At 32.3% G+C, this 16,945-nt stretch overlaps 2 protein-coding genes across 3 annotated transcripts in view; one reads left to right on the top strand and one right to left on the bottom strand.

Moving 5' to 3' along the window:
• The window catches only part of LOC130665374 (chymotrypsin-1-like), a 60,834-nt gene extending 52,713 nt beyond the window's left edge, over positions 1 to 8,121 (bottom strand). The window contains exon 1 of one of the 2 annotated variants that reach the window (XM_057465715.1): positions 7,750 to 8,061. In XM_057465715.1, the coding sequence (XP_057321698.1) occupies positions 7,750 to 7,819 (70 nt within the window). In that variant the 5' untranslated portion in view covers positions 7,820 to 8,061. Of the gene's footprint in view, positions 1 to 7,749 lie in introns of both variants that reach the window. The other variant, XM_057465714.1, reaches the window with a different exon arrangement.
• LOC130665373 (SET and MYND domain-containing protein 4-like) overlaps positions 1 to 13,494 on the top strand; it is a 57,801-nt gene extending 44,307 nt beyond the window's left edge. The window contains exon 5 of the mRNA XM_057465710.1: positions 13,050 to 13,494. Coding sequence (XP_057321693.1) covers positions 13,050 to 13,310 — 261 coding nt within the window. The 3' untranslated portion in view covers positions 13,311 to 13,494. The remainder of the gene's footprint in view (positions 1 to 13,049) is intronic.
• The last annotated feature ends 3,451 nt before the right edge of the window (positions 13,495 to 16,945 follow it).

The following is a 16,945-nucleotide window of genomic DNA, read 5'->3' on the forward strand; positions in this document are numbered from 1 at the left end:
TCGACAATTAATTGTAATATTTTTTTTAGTAATCAAGAAAAAATTATAATCTATAATAATATAACTTTAATTTATCAATTCTCCCTCCTCTAAATCCTATAATGGTTAGAGGTCAAAAGGGCAGGCAGAGCTAGATCGAGTCGAAGAATCAAAAAAAATATTTTATTCGGATCCAACCTAGAAATTTGGGCTGCCTGGGCTTCCTACAAATCTAAGGAATCTATATATAAATTTTTTTTATGATTAAATTGAGAAGGATTCCTTGGATTCCTTTTTATTCTTTACTCTTCGAAATTTATGAATAAAATATTCTCGCGCGCGAGGACACCGCTCTTTATATAGTCGCAGAGGACGAGGGGTATGGTGCGGGTGAGTGGGGTACAAATTTTCTCATTACCTCACCAAACTTCGTAGAGTAAAGACCTATTAGTTTTAAGAAAGTGGTGGGGGGGATATTGAAAACTACCACACGCAATACAGTGATTCGTTTTACGATCGACAAAAAACGACAACTAACGGGCTTAACCCGAATATGTTAGCGGCAATGGTAGATATTAAAACGACTACACTTAATAAAGTGAGTCGTTTTTTTAAATCGACAATTAATTGTATTATTTTTTTTAGTAATCAAGAAAAAATTATAATCTATAATAATATAACTTTAATTTATTAATTCTCCCTCCTCTAAATCCTATAATGTTTAGAGGTCAAAAGGGCAGGCAGAGCTAGATCGAGTCGAAGAATCAAAAAAAATATTTTATTCGGATCCAACCTAGAAATTTGGGCTGCTTGGGCTTCCTACAAATCTAAGGAATCTATATATAATTTTTTTTTATGATTAAATTGAGAAGGATTCCTTGGATTCCTTTTTATTCTTTACTCTTCGAAATTTATGAATAAAATATTCTCGCGCGCGAGGACACCGCTCTTTATATAGTCGCAGAGGACGAGGGGTATGGTGCGGGTGAGTGGGGTACAAATTTTCTCATTACCTCACCAAACTTTATAGAGTAAAGACCTATTAGTTTTAAGAAAGTGGTGGGGGGGATATTGAAAACTACCACACGCAATACAGTGATTCGTTTTACGATCGACAAAAAACGACAACTAACGGGCTTAACCCGAATATGTTAGCGGCAATGGTAGATATTAAAACGACTACACTTAATAAAGTGAGTCGTTTTTTTAAATCGACAATTAATTGTAATATTTTTTTTAGTAATCAAGAAAAAATTATAATCTATAATAATATAACTTTAATTTATCAATTCTCCCTCCTCTAAATCCTATAATGTTTAGAGGTCAAAAAGGCAGGCAGAGCTAGATCGAGTCGAAGAATCAAAAAAAATATTTTATTCGGATCCAACCTAGAAATTTGGGCTGCTTGGGCTTCCTACAAATCTAAGGAATCTATATATAATTTTTTTTTATGATTAAATTGAGAAGGATTCCTTGGATTCCTTTTTATTCTTTACTCTTCGAAATTTATGAATAAAATATTCTCGCGCGCGAGGACACCGCTCTTTATATAGTCGCAGATGACGAGGGGTATGGTGCGGGTGAGTGGGGTACAAATTTTCTCATTACCTCACCAAACTTCATAGAGTAAAGACCTATTAGTTTTAAGAAAGTGGTGGGGGGGATATTGAAAACTACCACACGCAATACAGTGATTCGTTTTACGATCGACAAAAAACGACAACTAACGGGCTTAACCCGAATATGTTAGCGGCAATGGTAGATATTAAAACGACTACACTTAATAAAGTGAGTCGTTTTTTTAAATCGACAATTAATTGTAATATTTTTTTTAGTAATCAAGAAAAAATTATAATCTATAATAATATAACTTTAATTTATCAATTCTCCCTCCTCTAAATCCTATAATGTTAAGAGGTCAAAAGGGCAGGCAGAGCTAGATCGAGTCGAAGAATCAAAAAAAATATTTTATTCGGATCCAACCTAGAAATTTGGGCTGCTTAGGCTTCCTACAAATCTAAGGAATCTATATATAATTTTTTTTTATGATTAAATTGAGAAGGATTCCTTGGATTCCTTTTTATTCTTTACTCTTCGAAATTTATGAATAAAATATTCTCGCGCGCGAGGACACCGCTCTTTATATAGTCGCAGAGGACGAGGGGTATGGTGCGGGTGAGTGGGGTACAAATTTTCTCATTACCTCACCAAACTTCATAGAGTAAAGACCTATTAGTTTTAAGAAAGTGGTGGGGGGGATATTGAAAACTACCACACGCAATACAGTGATTCGTTTTACGATCGACAAAAAACGACAACTAACGGGCTTAACCCGAATATGTTAGCGGCAATGGTAGATATTAAAACGACTACACTTAATAAAGTGAGTCGTTTTTTTAAATCGACAATTAATTGTAATATTTTTTTTAGTAATCAAGAAAAAATTATAATCTATAATAATATAACTTTAATTTATCAATTCTCCCTCCTCTGAATCCTATAATGTTTAGAGGTCAAAAGGGCAGGCAGAGCTAGATCGAGTCGAAAAATCAAAAAAAATATTTTATTCGGATCCAACCTAGAAATTTGGGCTGCTTGGGCTTCCTACAAATCTAAGGAATCTATATATAATTTTTTTTTATGATTAAATTGAGCAGGATTCCTTGGATTCCTTTTTATTCTTTACTCTTCGAAATTTATGAATAAAATATTCTCGCGCGCGAGGACACCGCTCTTTATATAGTCGCAGAGGACGAGGGGTATGGTGCGGGTGAGCTGGGTACAAATTTTCTCATTACCTCACCAAACTTCATAGAGTAAAGACCTATTAGTTTTAAGAAAGTGGTGGGGGGGATATTGAAACCTACCACACGCAATACAGTGAGTCGTTTTACGATCGACAAAAAACGACAACTAACGGGCTTAACCCGAATATGTTAGCGGCAATGGTAGAAATTAAAACGACTACACTTAATAAAGTGAGTCGTTTTTTTAAATCGACAATTAATTGTCATATTTTTTTTAGTAATCAAGAAAAAATTATAATCTATAATAATATAACTTTAATTTATCAATTCTCCCTCCTCTAAATCCTATAATGTTTAGAGGTCAAAAGGGCAGGCAGAGCTAGATCGAGTCGAAGAATCAAAAAAAATATTTTATTCGGATCCAACCTAGAAATTTGGGCTGCTTGGGCTTCCTACAAATCTAAGGAATCTATATATCATTTTTTTTTATGATTAAATTGAGAAGGATTCCTTGGATTCCTTTTTATTCTTTACTCTTCGAAATTTATGAATAAAATATTCTCGCGCGCGAGGACACCGCTCTTTATATAGTCGCAGATGACGAGGGGTATGGTGCGGGTGAGTGGGGTACAAATTTTCTCATTACCTCACCAAACTTCATAGAGTAAAGACCTATTAGTTTTAAGAAAGTGGTGGGGGGGATATTGAAAACTACCACACGCAATACAGTGATTCGTTTTACGATCGACAAAAAACGACAACTAACGGGCTTAACCCGAATATGTTAGCGGCAATGGTAGATATTAAAACGACTACACTTAATAAAGTGAGTGGTTTTTTCAAATCGACAATTAATTGTAATATTTTTTTTAGTAATCAAGAAAAAATTATAATCTATAATAATATAACTTTAATTTATCAATTCTCCCTCCTCTAAATCCTATAATGGTTAGAGGTCAAAAGGGCAGGCAGAGCTAGATCGAGTCGAAGAATCAAAAAAAATATTTTATTCGGATCCAACCTAGAAATTTGGGCTGCTTGGGCTTCCTACAAATCTAAGGAATCTATATATAATTTTTTTTTATGATTAAATTGAGAAGGATTCCTTGGATTCCTTTTTATTCTTTACTCTTCGAAATTTATGAATAAAATATTCTCGCGCGCGAGGACACCGCTCTTTATATAGTCGCAGAGGACGAGGGGTATGGTGCGGGTGAGTGGGGTACAAATTTTCTCATTACCTCACCAAACTTTATAGAGTAAAGACCTATTAGTTTTAAGAAAGTGGTGGGGGGGATATTGAAAACTACCACACGCAATACAGTGATTCGTTTTACGATCGACAAAAAACGACAACTAACGGGCTTAACCCGAATATGTTAGCGGCAATGGTAGATATTAAAACGACTACACTTAATAAAGTGAGTCGTTTTTTTAAATCGACAATTAATTGTAATATTTTTTTTAGTAATCAAGAAAAAATTATAATCTATAATAATATAACTTTAATTTATCAATTCTCCCTCCTCTAAATCCTATAATGTTTAGAGGTCAAAAAGGCAGGCAGAGCTAGATCGAGTCGAAGAATCAAAAAAAATATTTTATTCGGATCCAACCTAGAAATTTGGGCTGCTTGGGCTTCCTACAAATCTAAGGAATCTATATATAATTTTTTTTTATGATTAAATTGAGAAGGATTCCTTGGATTCCTTTTTAATCTTTACTCTTCGAAATTTATGAATAAAATATTCTCGCGCGCGAGGACACCGCTCTTTATATAGTCCCAGTAGGCGAGGGGTATGGTGCGGGTGAGTGGGGTACAAATTTTCTCATTACCTCACCAAACTTCATAGAGTAAAGACCTATTAGTTTTAAGAAAGTGGTGGGGGGGATATTGAAAACTACCACACGCAATACAGTGATTCGTTTTACGATCGACAAAAATCGACAACTAACGGGCTTAACCCGAATATGTTAGCGGCAATGGTAGATATTAAAACGACTACACTTAATAAAGTGAGTCGTTTTTTTAAATCGACAATTAATTGTAATATTTTTTTTAGTAATCAAGAAAAAATTATAATCTATAATAATATAACTTTAATTTATCAATTCTCCCTCCTCTAAATCCTATAATGTTTAGAGGTCAAAAGGGCAGGCAGAGCTAGATCGAGTCGAAGAATCAAAAAAAATATTTTATTCGGATCCAACCTAGAAATTTGGGCTGCTTGGGCTTCCTACAAATCTAAGGAATCTAGATATAATTTTTTTTTATGTTTAAATTGAGAAGGATTCCTTGGATTCCTTTTTATTCTTTACTCTTCGAAATTTATGAATAAAATATTCTCGCGCGCGAGGACACCGCTCTTTATATAGTCGCAGAGGACGAGGGGTATGGTGCGGGTGAGTGGGGTACAAATTTTCTCATTACCTCACCAAACTTCATAGAGTAAAGACCTATTAGTGTTAAGAAAGTGGTGGGGGGGATATTGAAAACTACCACACGCAATACAGTGATTCGTTTTACGATCGACAAAAAACGACAACTAACGGGCTTAACCCGAATATGTTAGCGGCAATGGTAGATATTAAAACGACTACACTTAATAAAGTGAGTCGTTTTTTTAAATCGACAATTAATTGTAATATTTTTTTTAGTAATCAAGAAAAAATTATAATCTATAATAATATAACTTTAATTTATCAATTCTCCCTCCTCTAAATCCTATAATGTTTAGAGGTCAAAAGGGCAGGCAGAGCTAGATCGAGTCGAAGAATCAAAAAAAATATTTTATTCGGATCCAACCTAGAAATTTGGGCTGCTTGGGCTTCCTACAAATCTAAGGAATCTATATATAATTTTTTTTTATGATTAAATTGAGAAGGATTCCTTGGATTCCTTTTTATTCTTTACTCTTCGAAATTTATAAATAAAATATTCTCGCGCGCGAGGACACCGCTCTTTATATAGTCGCAGATGACGAGGGGTATGGTGCGGGTGAGTGGGGTACAAATTTTCTCATTACCTCAACAAACTTCATAGAGTAAAGACCTATTAGTGTTAAGAAAGTGGTGGGGGGGATATTGAAAACTACCACACGCAATACAGTGATTCGTTTTACGATCGACAAAAAACGACAACTAACGGGCTTAACCCGAATATGTTAGCGGCAATGGTAGATATTAAAACGACTACACTTAATAAAGTGAGTCGTTTTTTTAAATCGACAATTAATTGTAATATTTTTTTTAGTAATCAAGAAAAAATTATAATCTATAATAATATAACTTTAATTTATCAATTCTCCCTCCTCTAAATCCTATAATGTTTAGAGGTCAAAAGGGCAGGCAGAGCTAGATCGAGTCGAAGAATCAAAAAAAATATTTTATTCGGATCCAACCTAGAAATTTGGGCTGCTTGGGCTTCCTACAAATCTAAGGAATCTATATATAATTTTTTTTTATGATTAAATTGAGAAGGATTCCTTGGATTTCTTTTTATTCTTTATTCTTCGAAATTTATGAATAAAATATTTTCGCGCGCGAGGACACCGCTCTTTATATCGTCGCAGAGGACGAGGGGTATGGTGCGGGTGAGTGGGGTACAAATTTTCTCATTACCTCACCAAACTTTATAGAGTAAAGACCTGCAATCAGCGGCGGGTATTCATACCGTACCCGGTTACAAGCGTGCCTTGCACATCTCTACTATTATCACTCTACCAACATACAACTCTCTTAAATAGATTTCTATGCGAAAATATCAATACTAAATATATTTATGTTGCAAAATAATTCTATGTAAAATTATCTCTATGTAAACTTATTCTATTAAGTATAAATATATGCGAAAATAATTCATGTCCAAAATATCTCTATATTATATATCTCTATGAAAATTAAGTCTCTACAAAATTTACTATAATATGACAGAATTAGGTGTTAACATATTTATATTATGGAATTTCTCCATAACTATACAACTCTCCTTAATATTTCTCTATTCTGCATATCTCTATGACACAACAATTCTATGAAAAAATTTTTCTATTTAAAAATTTTTCTATGTTGACAAAAGTCAGTTTCATAACATCTCTCAGCAAAAAAAAAACCAAGTTTTACAAATGATTTTGTGTCTTACCACCAGCAATCGCGTGGCGCTACCATAAAGTTCCAACAACAATACAATAATAATGATAATGATTTAAGTATTTATAATTTTTTCTTTTTAAATGTCATTAAATTTGAAATTATAATAAAATACTGACAAAGTCAGGATTCAAATTAAATTATAATAAAATACTAACAGTCAGGATTCAAATTTAATGACATTTAAAAAGAAAAAATTATAATTACTTAAATCATTATCATTATTATTGTATTGTTGTTGGAATTTTATGGTAGCGCCACGCGATTGCTGGTGGTAAGACACAAAATCATTCGTAAAACTTAGTTTTTTTTTTGCTGAGAGATGTTATGAAACTGACTTTTGTCAACATAGAAAAATTTTTAAATAGAAAAATTTTTTCATAGAATTGTTGTGTCATAGAGATATGCAGAATAGAGAAATATTAAGGAGAGTTGTATAGTTATGGAGAAATTCCATAATATAAATATGTTAACACCTAATTCTGTCATATTATAGTAAATTTTGTAGAGACTTAATTTTCATAGAGATATATAATATAGAGATATTTTGGACATGAATTATTTTCGCATATATTTATACTTAATAGAATAAGTTTACATAGAGATAATTTTACATAGAATTATTTTGCAACATAAATATATTTAGTATTGATATTTTCGCATAGAAATCTATTTAAGAGAGTTGTATGTTGGTAGAGTGATAATAGTAGAGATGTGCAAGGCACGCTTGTAACCGGGTACGGTATGAATACCCGCCGCTGATTGTATATATATATATATATATATATATATATATATATATATATATATATATATATATATATATATATATATATATATATATATATGGCGACCAAAAGCATTAAGAACTTACAGACGGTACTGGTCGTCTTTGCATCTTCCTGGTATCCCACTGCAAAGTCCTTGATAACGATGAGAGACATGATTGACCCTTCAGATGGTGAGATGGTTCACAGGATCACGAACACACTATCGTAATTTATTATTTGCCACAAGTTAACTTAACTCACTATTTTATATATATAAAATGCTCGGAAAAGAAATATATTAGACGATTTTAGAGAGTGTAAAGTGGATAAGACTGATCGGTTACAGCTCTCGAACTTGAGTGTCGTCTTCTTTGATGAATCTTCTTGGGTCAGTTCTCTGGGCCACCAACCTGCGTTGACCCCACCTAATTATGCGCAGGAACTAATTTGCGGTCCCATGCTGCGCTAAAACTGCCGCCAAGACTCAGTCACACTCGCAAATCAGGGAAGATACGAGAGAGAGAGAGAGAAAAAATAATTGAAGCGAGAGAGCCACACTCTCACGTCTTAAACTGCTGCTGCACGGTTACACTTTCAAGATTACTTGTGTATGTTAGCCCAGTGGATAGCATCGAGGACTTTGAATCGAAAGGACGCAGGTTTGAGCCCAGCAGTTATCGGGATTTTTTCATCAATAAAAAATATGTTTACTTCCTTTAATTAATGCTCTCAATACAATAGATAACATTCTCGATCGAATTAAAATTCGTTTATTTTTGTTTTGCAATTTAATATTTTTTTAAAAATAATTACTAATAAGGTAATCCTGATAAGGATTTGATGAGGATATCCTGGTAAGGACCTGATAAGGCAATCCTGATAAGGACGTGATGAGGATATCCTGGTAAGGTCCTGATAAGGCAATCCCGATAAGGACCTCATGGGTCTTAAGCGTTACATCCATATCAGGATCCTCGTCAGGATACCCTGATCGGGACCTTATTTGAAATAAGGTTAACCCGATAAGGACCTCGTCAGGCCCTTATGAAAAATTCTAGTCGGGTAAGGATATTTTGAAGCTAAATTTACTTCTGTTCACTTGCATACGCAGTAGACGAACTTTACAACCATGAATTGCGACGACAAAATGCATGACAAAAATGAAAATAATAATATAAAAAATTGATAATTTAATTCTTTTATATTCGAAAAACTTTGTAAGTCAATTTTTAATGCAACAATACAGGGAAATATGCGAGTTTTGAGGATTCGGCGATACGCGAGCCAACCGAAGGCCTTTTTGGGTGATTTTACATAAAGCCAAAAATGATGTGATGTTAGGAATAATAAAATTGTCACAATAGACCTATTTAAATTTGTCGTTGCAAATTTGTACAAATTGATGGTTCCTAAACTATTTTTAGTATCGGGTCTGCATTCAATTATTTCGTTAATCGTAAATATATTGTTATTAATTTTGTTTTAATTAATTGGACTCTTTTAGGGATAAGAATCAGCGATAGCGAAATACCTTTCTACGCTATTTGGGCTGGCGCTGCAACTTTGAAGGCCCATTTTCATTGAAAATTGGCTAATCCCGGGAAAAAATGCTTAAATAAGATCATATCTGTTCATGTATGATCATATATGCGCTCAGATATGATCATGTCTGTTCATGTATGATCCTATATGATCCTATATGATCGCATATATGATCATGCATGACGTCATGTATGATCATATCTGTTCATGAATGATTATATATGAGCTCATATATGAGGTCATGTATGATCATGTATGGTCATATCTGCACTCGAATAGGGGAAAAATGTTCAGACATGATCATATCTGTTTATGTATGATTATATATAATAGAGTTGGCGTGAATACGAGTGAGACACTAGAGAAAGCGCGTGTAACGGAAGGTTAAGAACGTTCAATTTACGTCTAATATTTCGACTCAGGTACACACACTGAGACGAATCGCTTTTCGTCTTAGCGATTTTTACCAGCAGCCACCAGAATTCGTGGGTTGAATCCTGGCTTAGGCTGGCCTCTAACAAATTTTATTTTACTTGGACAGAGCAGTGGGCTGGGGTTCTTGCAAAGCAAAGACCCGCACTTATTCAAACTCGGCAACGCATGTTAAAACTTATCAACTTACCTCACGGCTTATGAAATTATAGGATATTCTTATTGATGGTCAAATTACTATTTGTAACTTAATTAATATTTATTTTATCAGACTATTCGATAATCTTACCAGTAAAATAGGAAATAAATAGGATGAACAGATAATGGATACAGTGAATGATTAACAATTGCAATGATTGTTTATTGCCAATTATAATAATAAAAATTACTTATAAGAAAGTGCAAGCGCTGGATATAATGTAGACAGATGCGTGGCACAGTATAATTTTATATTGCGAGTATATCGCCGGTAACGTACAGTAATATTTAATTGAACTAACTTTGTTTATAATAATCAGTAAACTTGGACAGTAAAGTATATCGCAAGAGAATTGCTAGTAATACAACTATAACGCAAGTTAATTTCCCGATTTACAAAGTAGTTATCCGCATTAACAAAGTCGCAAATAAATTGCTAGTATATGACAGTAAAACTAAATTTTACGTCTTATCGCTAATTGATCCAGGATCGAAGTCATTGACCGATAATTTTGGGCGTAGGGCTAGCCTCGGGACTCCTCCACTTCACCCTTACGGACATGCGTCGACGTGATAATCGGTCATGTGACTACTGTACTATGACTTGTATAGTTTCAGACGGAAACGAGACGGGAAAAATGGGAACCGCAAGGCTGAGGACAAAGATGACAATTCACATTGTCTAAACACACACACACGCGCGCGCGCGCGCGAATACATACATACATACAGACATTCGGACATCATTCTGAAAATAGCCAGAATAGCTTCCTAGGACCTCAAAACGTCGACATCTGATGAAAACTCGATCAGGTGAAAACAATAACTTCCCGAATTTTTCGAAAATCATTGATTTTCTTAGCGGGAAGTTGAAAATTGGTATCATGGCAATATAAAAATAATTGACAAAATAATAATACTTCAAATCGATGTTCTACGACTTTACTAATAGCATTGTAACTATCCCTGGTGAATCCGAATCACGGTATTTACCATAAATTATGATAATTACCGTAATTTACAGTATTCGGAAGAATCACGGTATTTTACAGAGATCTGTAGTATTTTACGGTAAAGGTGCGGCAATTTATGGGATATTTAGCGTGAATTTGTGGTATTTCATTGTAAACGTACAGATTTACTGCGAAATTACAATATTTTATCATAAAGTGAAGTATTGTACCGTGCTTACGGTAAAAATGCCGCAAAGTACAGCAACCTGCCGTAAATCGCCGTAAATTACCTTAAATTGCGGCAAACTTGCCGTAGCGATGGTATTTTGCGGCAAAATACGGGAATACACTAATGCAAAAAATTAAAGGAGCAGAAAAATTTTATAAATTTTTTAGTGATTTTTAGAAGGCTGTAACTTGGTGAAAAAAAATCGTATCGAAAATTGAAAAAAAGCATTTTATAGCTTGAAATCTCTAGTTTAGGTGAATTTTTTTCAAAATTTTTTAAAAGCTCCGATTGTTGCGCAAACATGAGAAATACCGCAAGCCAAAAAATTTCTAAATTTTTTTTTTTTTCCGAAGAGCCCACGGACCGCGGAAAAATTCTTTCAACTAAACGAATGCATACATCGTTTAGCAAATTTATTCAACTTCAATTTGTTTTTTTTTTAACCTCGTAGGACGATTTGTCGCAGAGATATCAGCCTTCAAACAGAAAATGATCCTTTTGGCTTTGATCTTCGATATTTCAGGTACCAATGATCGCACAGAAAGTTGAAGGGCGGCGTTGAAAACTTGAATAAATTCCCTACAAGACCCTGTCATCATTTTTTGAAAAAAAAATTTTTTTTTATTTTTAACATCCATTAGAAGAAAGTACAAAAAAATGACTTTTTTTGGTTTTTTAGTAAATCAACCGCTACTCTGCAAATATCGATAAAAAAAATAATGTTGCCAGGGACTTTTTTAGTTCAATGTACCCCCAAGACCCCTGTGAATTTTTAAATTGATCTATCGAACCGTTTTTTGGGAATCATCGATCAAAGTTTAGCTAAACAATGAAAGGAGCAAGTTTTGTTCCTTTAATTGTGTAATCATAATCAAAATGAAAAAAATTTTTTTTTTCGACTTTTCTCAAATTTTTGCGTTGGTAACTCTGCAAATGCAAGGAAATGAAAAAAAAAAAGAAAAATTTCCAAAAAATGTCAAAAAAAAAATTTAGAACAAAAAACAAGTTTCAATTTTTTTTTTTCTTCGATTTTTTTTGACATTTTTTGGAAATTTTTCATTTTTTTTGTCATTTCCTTGCATTTGCTGAGTTACCAACGCAAAATTTGAGAAAAGTCGAAAAAAAAAAATTTTTTCCTTTTGATTATGATTACACAATTAAAGGAACAAAACTTGCTCCTTTAATTGTTTAGCGAAACTTTGATCGATGATTCCCAAAAAACGGTTCGATAGATCAATTTAAAAATTCACAGGGGTCTTGGGGGTACATTGAGCTAAAAAAGTCCCTGGCAACATTATTTTTTTTATTGATATTTGCAGAGTAGCGGTTGATTTACTAAAAAACCAAAAAAAGTCATTTTTTTGTACTTTCTTCTAATAGATGTTAAAAATAAAAAAAAATTTTTTTTTTCAAAAAATGATGACAGGGTCTTGTAGGGAATTTATTCAAGTTTTCAACGCCGCCCTTCAACTTTCTGTGCGATCATTGGTACCTGAAATATCGAAGATCAAAGCCAAAAGGATCATTTTCTGTTTGAAGGCTGATATCTCTGCGACAAATCGTCCTACGAGGTTAAAAAAAAAAAACCAAATTGAAGCTGAATAAATTTGCTAAACGATGTATGCATTCGTTTAGTTGAAAGAATTTTTCCGCGGTCCGTGGGCTCTTCGGAAAAAAAAAAAAAATTTAGAAATTTTTTGGCTCGCGGTATTTCTCATGTTTGCGCAATAATCGGAGCTTTTAAAAAATTTTGAAAAAAAATCACCTAAACTAGAGATTTCAAGCTATAAAATGCTTTTTTTCAATTTTCGATACGATTTTTTTTCACCAAGTTACAGCCTTTCAAAAATCACTAAAAAATTTATAAAATTTTTTTCTGCTCCTTTAATTTTTTGCATTAGTGTATACCGTAATTCGTATCCTCTATAGAGTATCTAATGATATACGATTTTCGAAACTTTAGATGGTTACTGCAATATTATGGTATTGTTTTTGCAGCGATACTATTTTTTTTTTCAGTGCAAAAAAAATAATGTCCTTTAAATTTCAGGGACAAGGATTAAGCTCACAAGCAGAAACTGAAATTGCTGATGCACTAAAAAATTTTAAGAAGTACTTTATAAGGTACATGGCAAGTAAGCAAAAAATAATTGAAGACAGTGAAGCAGTTTTAGAAGACTTAACCAACATGCTCACAGTTTTGGAAAAATTCGTTGATCTTTATTGTTGTACTGAAGCAAATGATATTATCTCAGTATGGGCAAGAGTATATGCTCTTCGTGGCAATCGATGGCAGTCAGTTAATAACTGAACAAACAATAAATTAAAAAAAAAAACTTTAAGTCTATTTATGTTTTAAATATTATAAATATTTAAGACAATATTTTTATTCATGGAAAAACAATATTATGTCTCGTGTATTAGTTTTTTTACAGTTTTCCTATTCTTATTCAAAGATATTGTTAATTCTGCTTTGTACTTACAAATAAACGTATCGCAACTTAAATAGATTTTTTTTTATTTCCCGCTTTAAGATTTATTACCTCTTTGAACAAATGACCCCAGTCATAACAAAAATAAATACAATAATTTTTTTTTCTTTAGTTTATTATTAATTAGAAGTGTTTTTTTTTTGTTTCATTGAAATTAATTTGACGGCTTTAGACAAAAACGTTTAGTTAAATAATTTTTTCTACATGAAAGTATTCATTTGAAACAAGATGTCCCGATAAGCTATTATTGACAAATATGTTGCAGATGGAATCTGGGTAAATGTTATGTAGTTTAGTATAAAAAATAAATTAACTATAAGAAATTTATACTGTTCACCAAATAGTAGTATAAAAAAGTTATGTGATATTATTAAGGGGGGGGGGGTAGGGTTTTAAAATTATTTAAGAAAAATTTTTTTTTAAATTTTTTTTCTGAATGAACAATATGTCAAGAATATTGTGTACAAATTTTAAATCAATCCGAGTAAAACTAACAGAGTTACAGCGTTTCAAATGACTGGCCGGTATACCTGATTTTTATACGTGCCCGACCTGCCCCTACATACCCCTAGTAGAAATCAGCTGCAGTTTTCTTTGTTCTTCCGAATCCCTTTCTCCGGCTGTGTGTCTTTCAAAGAATGTAAACTAATGACTCAATATAACTATAAAATTCATATTCTTTGATTGATAGTTTATTTCAAATTTTCACGAATAAAAAACTTTAAATGGATTTTTCCGAAAACGTTATTTTTAAAGTCCGTGAACATCGTGACTCAAAATGTACTGAACCGATCCCTTTGAAAATTTGAACATTACTTCTTCACATAAATCAACAGGTAACTACGAAGAGTTTTTTTTTGTTTTTCATTTTTTTCTATTTTTTAATAACAAATTAACCGCGATTTTTTTTAGCTAAAATCGCGTTTTTCACTTCCAAGTGCTGCAAAAAATCGAAAAAAAAAAAAAAAAAAAAAAAAAAACTTCGTGGTCACCTTGAGAAATACATCAACTTTAAAATGCATATCAATTTTTTTTTTTCCGATGATCGGGTAACGAGTTATGATGTTAACCGCAAAACGACTTTTTTTCGAGGCGCCTCCGGAGATTCAACGTCACCAGCTTATTAGTGAATATTTTTCGTTGAAAATTTTTTCTGATATTCTTTAAAAGTTGTACAATAATATGTGATTAAGTTTAATGAAATTATATTACTCATCTCGCCGGGAAAAAATCACAAAAATATGCTTTTTTTTCGCTTTTAAAACCCTACCCCCCCCCCCCTTAAATTAGCTGACAGACTAGTAGGAAGTAATAATTTTATTTTATTACAAGGCACCAAAATATCGAGATAACAATCAGAAATTTATGTCATAAGAAAATTATCTGTTTCAAACACTTGTCACAAATGGCGGCAAAAAGTTGATAACAAATAATAATCACCGTAATAGCACAGTTTGCTTTAAGCACAAGTTTACTTACAAAAGTTTTTTTTAATTTTTCGTCAACTTCAGACTTTTCCATTTATGACGACAATTTATACACATGTGCTATACAATACATACTTGCTATACAATTTGACGTAAATTTACTACCCGAATTAGAATGCAAATTGACTTCAAAAGTTGACTAGAAAAAATTTTTCGTCAATTTTTAGGCAAAGTTTTACATCAATTTATTGTTAATTTGACTTGAAAAATTGTTGTATTTTTTTACCTTCAAATTGTAGGCATATTCATGTATAAATTTGTTTACTTTCTAAAATCGTAAGAATGAACATTACCGACTTTTTTTTTCTAGTAAAAAGTTACCTCTACTCTCTTAATTTGAATCAGTGAGAAATCCACTGGTTCATTCAGTGAGTAAAAAAGTCACTGGTGAATCAGTGAGATTCAAAGTTGCTCACTGGTAAACCAGTGAGTATTGGGTCACTGATTTAAACTAGTGCGAAATTTAAGTGCCTCGTCACTTGTCCATTGTCAACAGCGACCTATGATTAGTCGCTATGATTATACCAATTATAGAAAGTTATACACAACCTGATGTTTGTTTATTAATGTCAATTGAATTAATTAATAAATTTCAAGCCAAATTGTGACCCTATTATTGCATTTTCTATTTTACATAAATTATATTATGTTTTTAATTTAAGCTATCCTCCAACCCTTGATAATTTTTGGAATTTAATCGACCATTATATTTGTAAAATTTCGAAGAAAGATCGAAGTGCAGTTCGAAGTTCAGCTGCCGAAGTTTGGCAAGTGACAATAGGGCCAAGGCTCGGCCTATAGTCAGTCTTGGCGATTCCTACCTGCGTAGTTAGACTTACCACCTTCGATAGTAATTGTTACCACCATCATTTGTTACTGTTATTACTTTCAATAGTAAAACTAATTATTAGAACCACTGAAAAATTTTAACTCCATTTTAGATAGTTAAAATTAAAAATTTTTTATTGTAGATAGTAACATTAAATTCTCTCCATCTACTTACTGGATTTTGTAAAATTGTCGATTTTCCTAGCGGAAAGGTATAAAATAAATCATTATGAAATTGACTTTTTTTTTATTTAACACAAGTCGAATACATAGTAAATCCATAATTTTACAAGATCATTTACTATATTCACAATTAATAGAAATATTCGACTTGCGATAAAACAATCAACACGATGTGACAGAAAATTATTCGATAAATATAAATTTATATAAATGCTTCAATTCGATATATATGTACTACTAGATTTTCAAACATTATAGAGTTTATATAATTAGAAAATGGTAGTAGTGTTTGATTTTTCATAATATTATAAAAAACGAGACTCCATATACAAAACAATCAATTATTAAACAGACATGATCATAACAGAATATATAATTATATACGCACGCTTCAATCAAGAACGACTCTATCTTCATTAATGAACACAATTTCACCTTGTACTTCCTCATTTTCCCTTTCTAATTGCCTCGGAAATCTTATGATTCCATTCAGCCTTTCAATAGCAAATATAACTATAGCCAAAAATAATAAATGTACCATTAATACAAACGCATAGATTAAATCATCATCGTCTATGATTTCTGACTGTTTAGATTTTTTAATGTTATTAATGGCCTTCATTTTTTTTAATCGATTATTGAGTAGAAGACTCTCAAATCGATAAAGAAGACCAGCTTCAATGAAATGTAAAACTTTCTGATCAACGCGACTTTTTAAGGCCCAGTTTTTACGGGCATTATAAATAGTATTAGTTGGAAATAGTAACTTATTAGATACATGTAATCCATATTTAAAAGCATTTTGCAATATAAATTCAGCCGGGTAAATACACGCTACAGTTTTATCTTTGCTAGCTAGTTTTAAACAATCAAATGAATAGGGATGAATATCAAAGTGTAAATATTGCATATCCGAATCAGTTGTCCATAATCCCTCATTTTTAATATCGTTATCT

Source organism: Microplitis mediator, chromosome 3 (genome assembly GCF_029852145.1).
Source record: "Microplitis mediator isolate UGA2020A chromosome 3, iyMicMedi2.1, whole genome shotgun sequence".
NCBI lineage: Eukaryota > Metazoa > Arthropoda > Insecta > Hymenoptera > Braconidae > Microplitis > Microplitis mediator.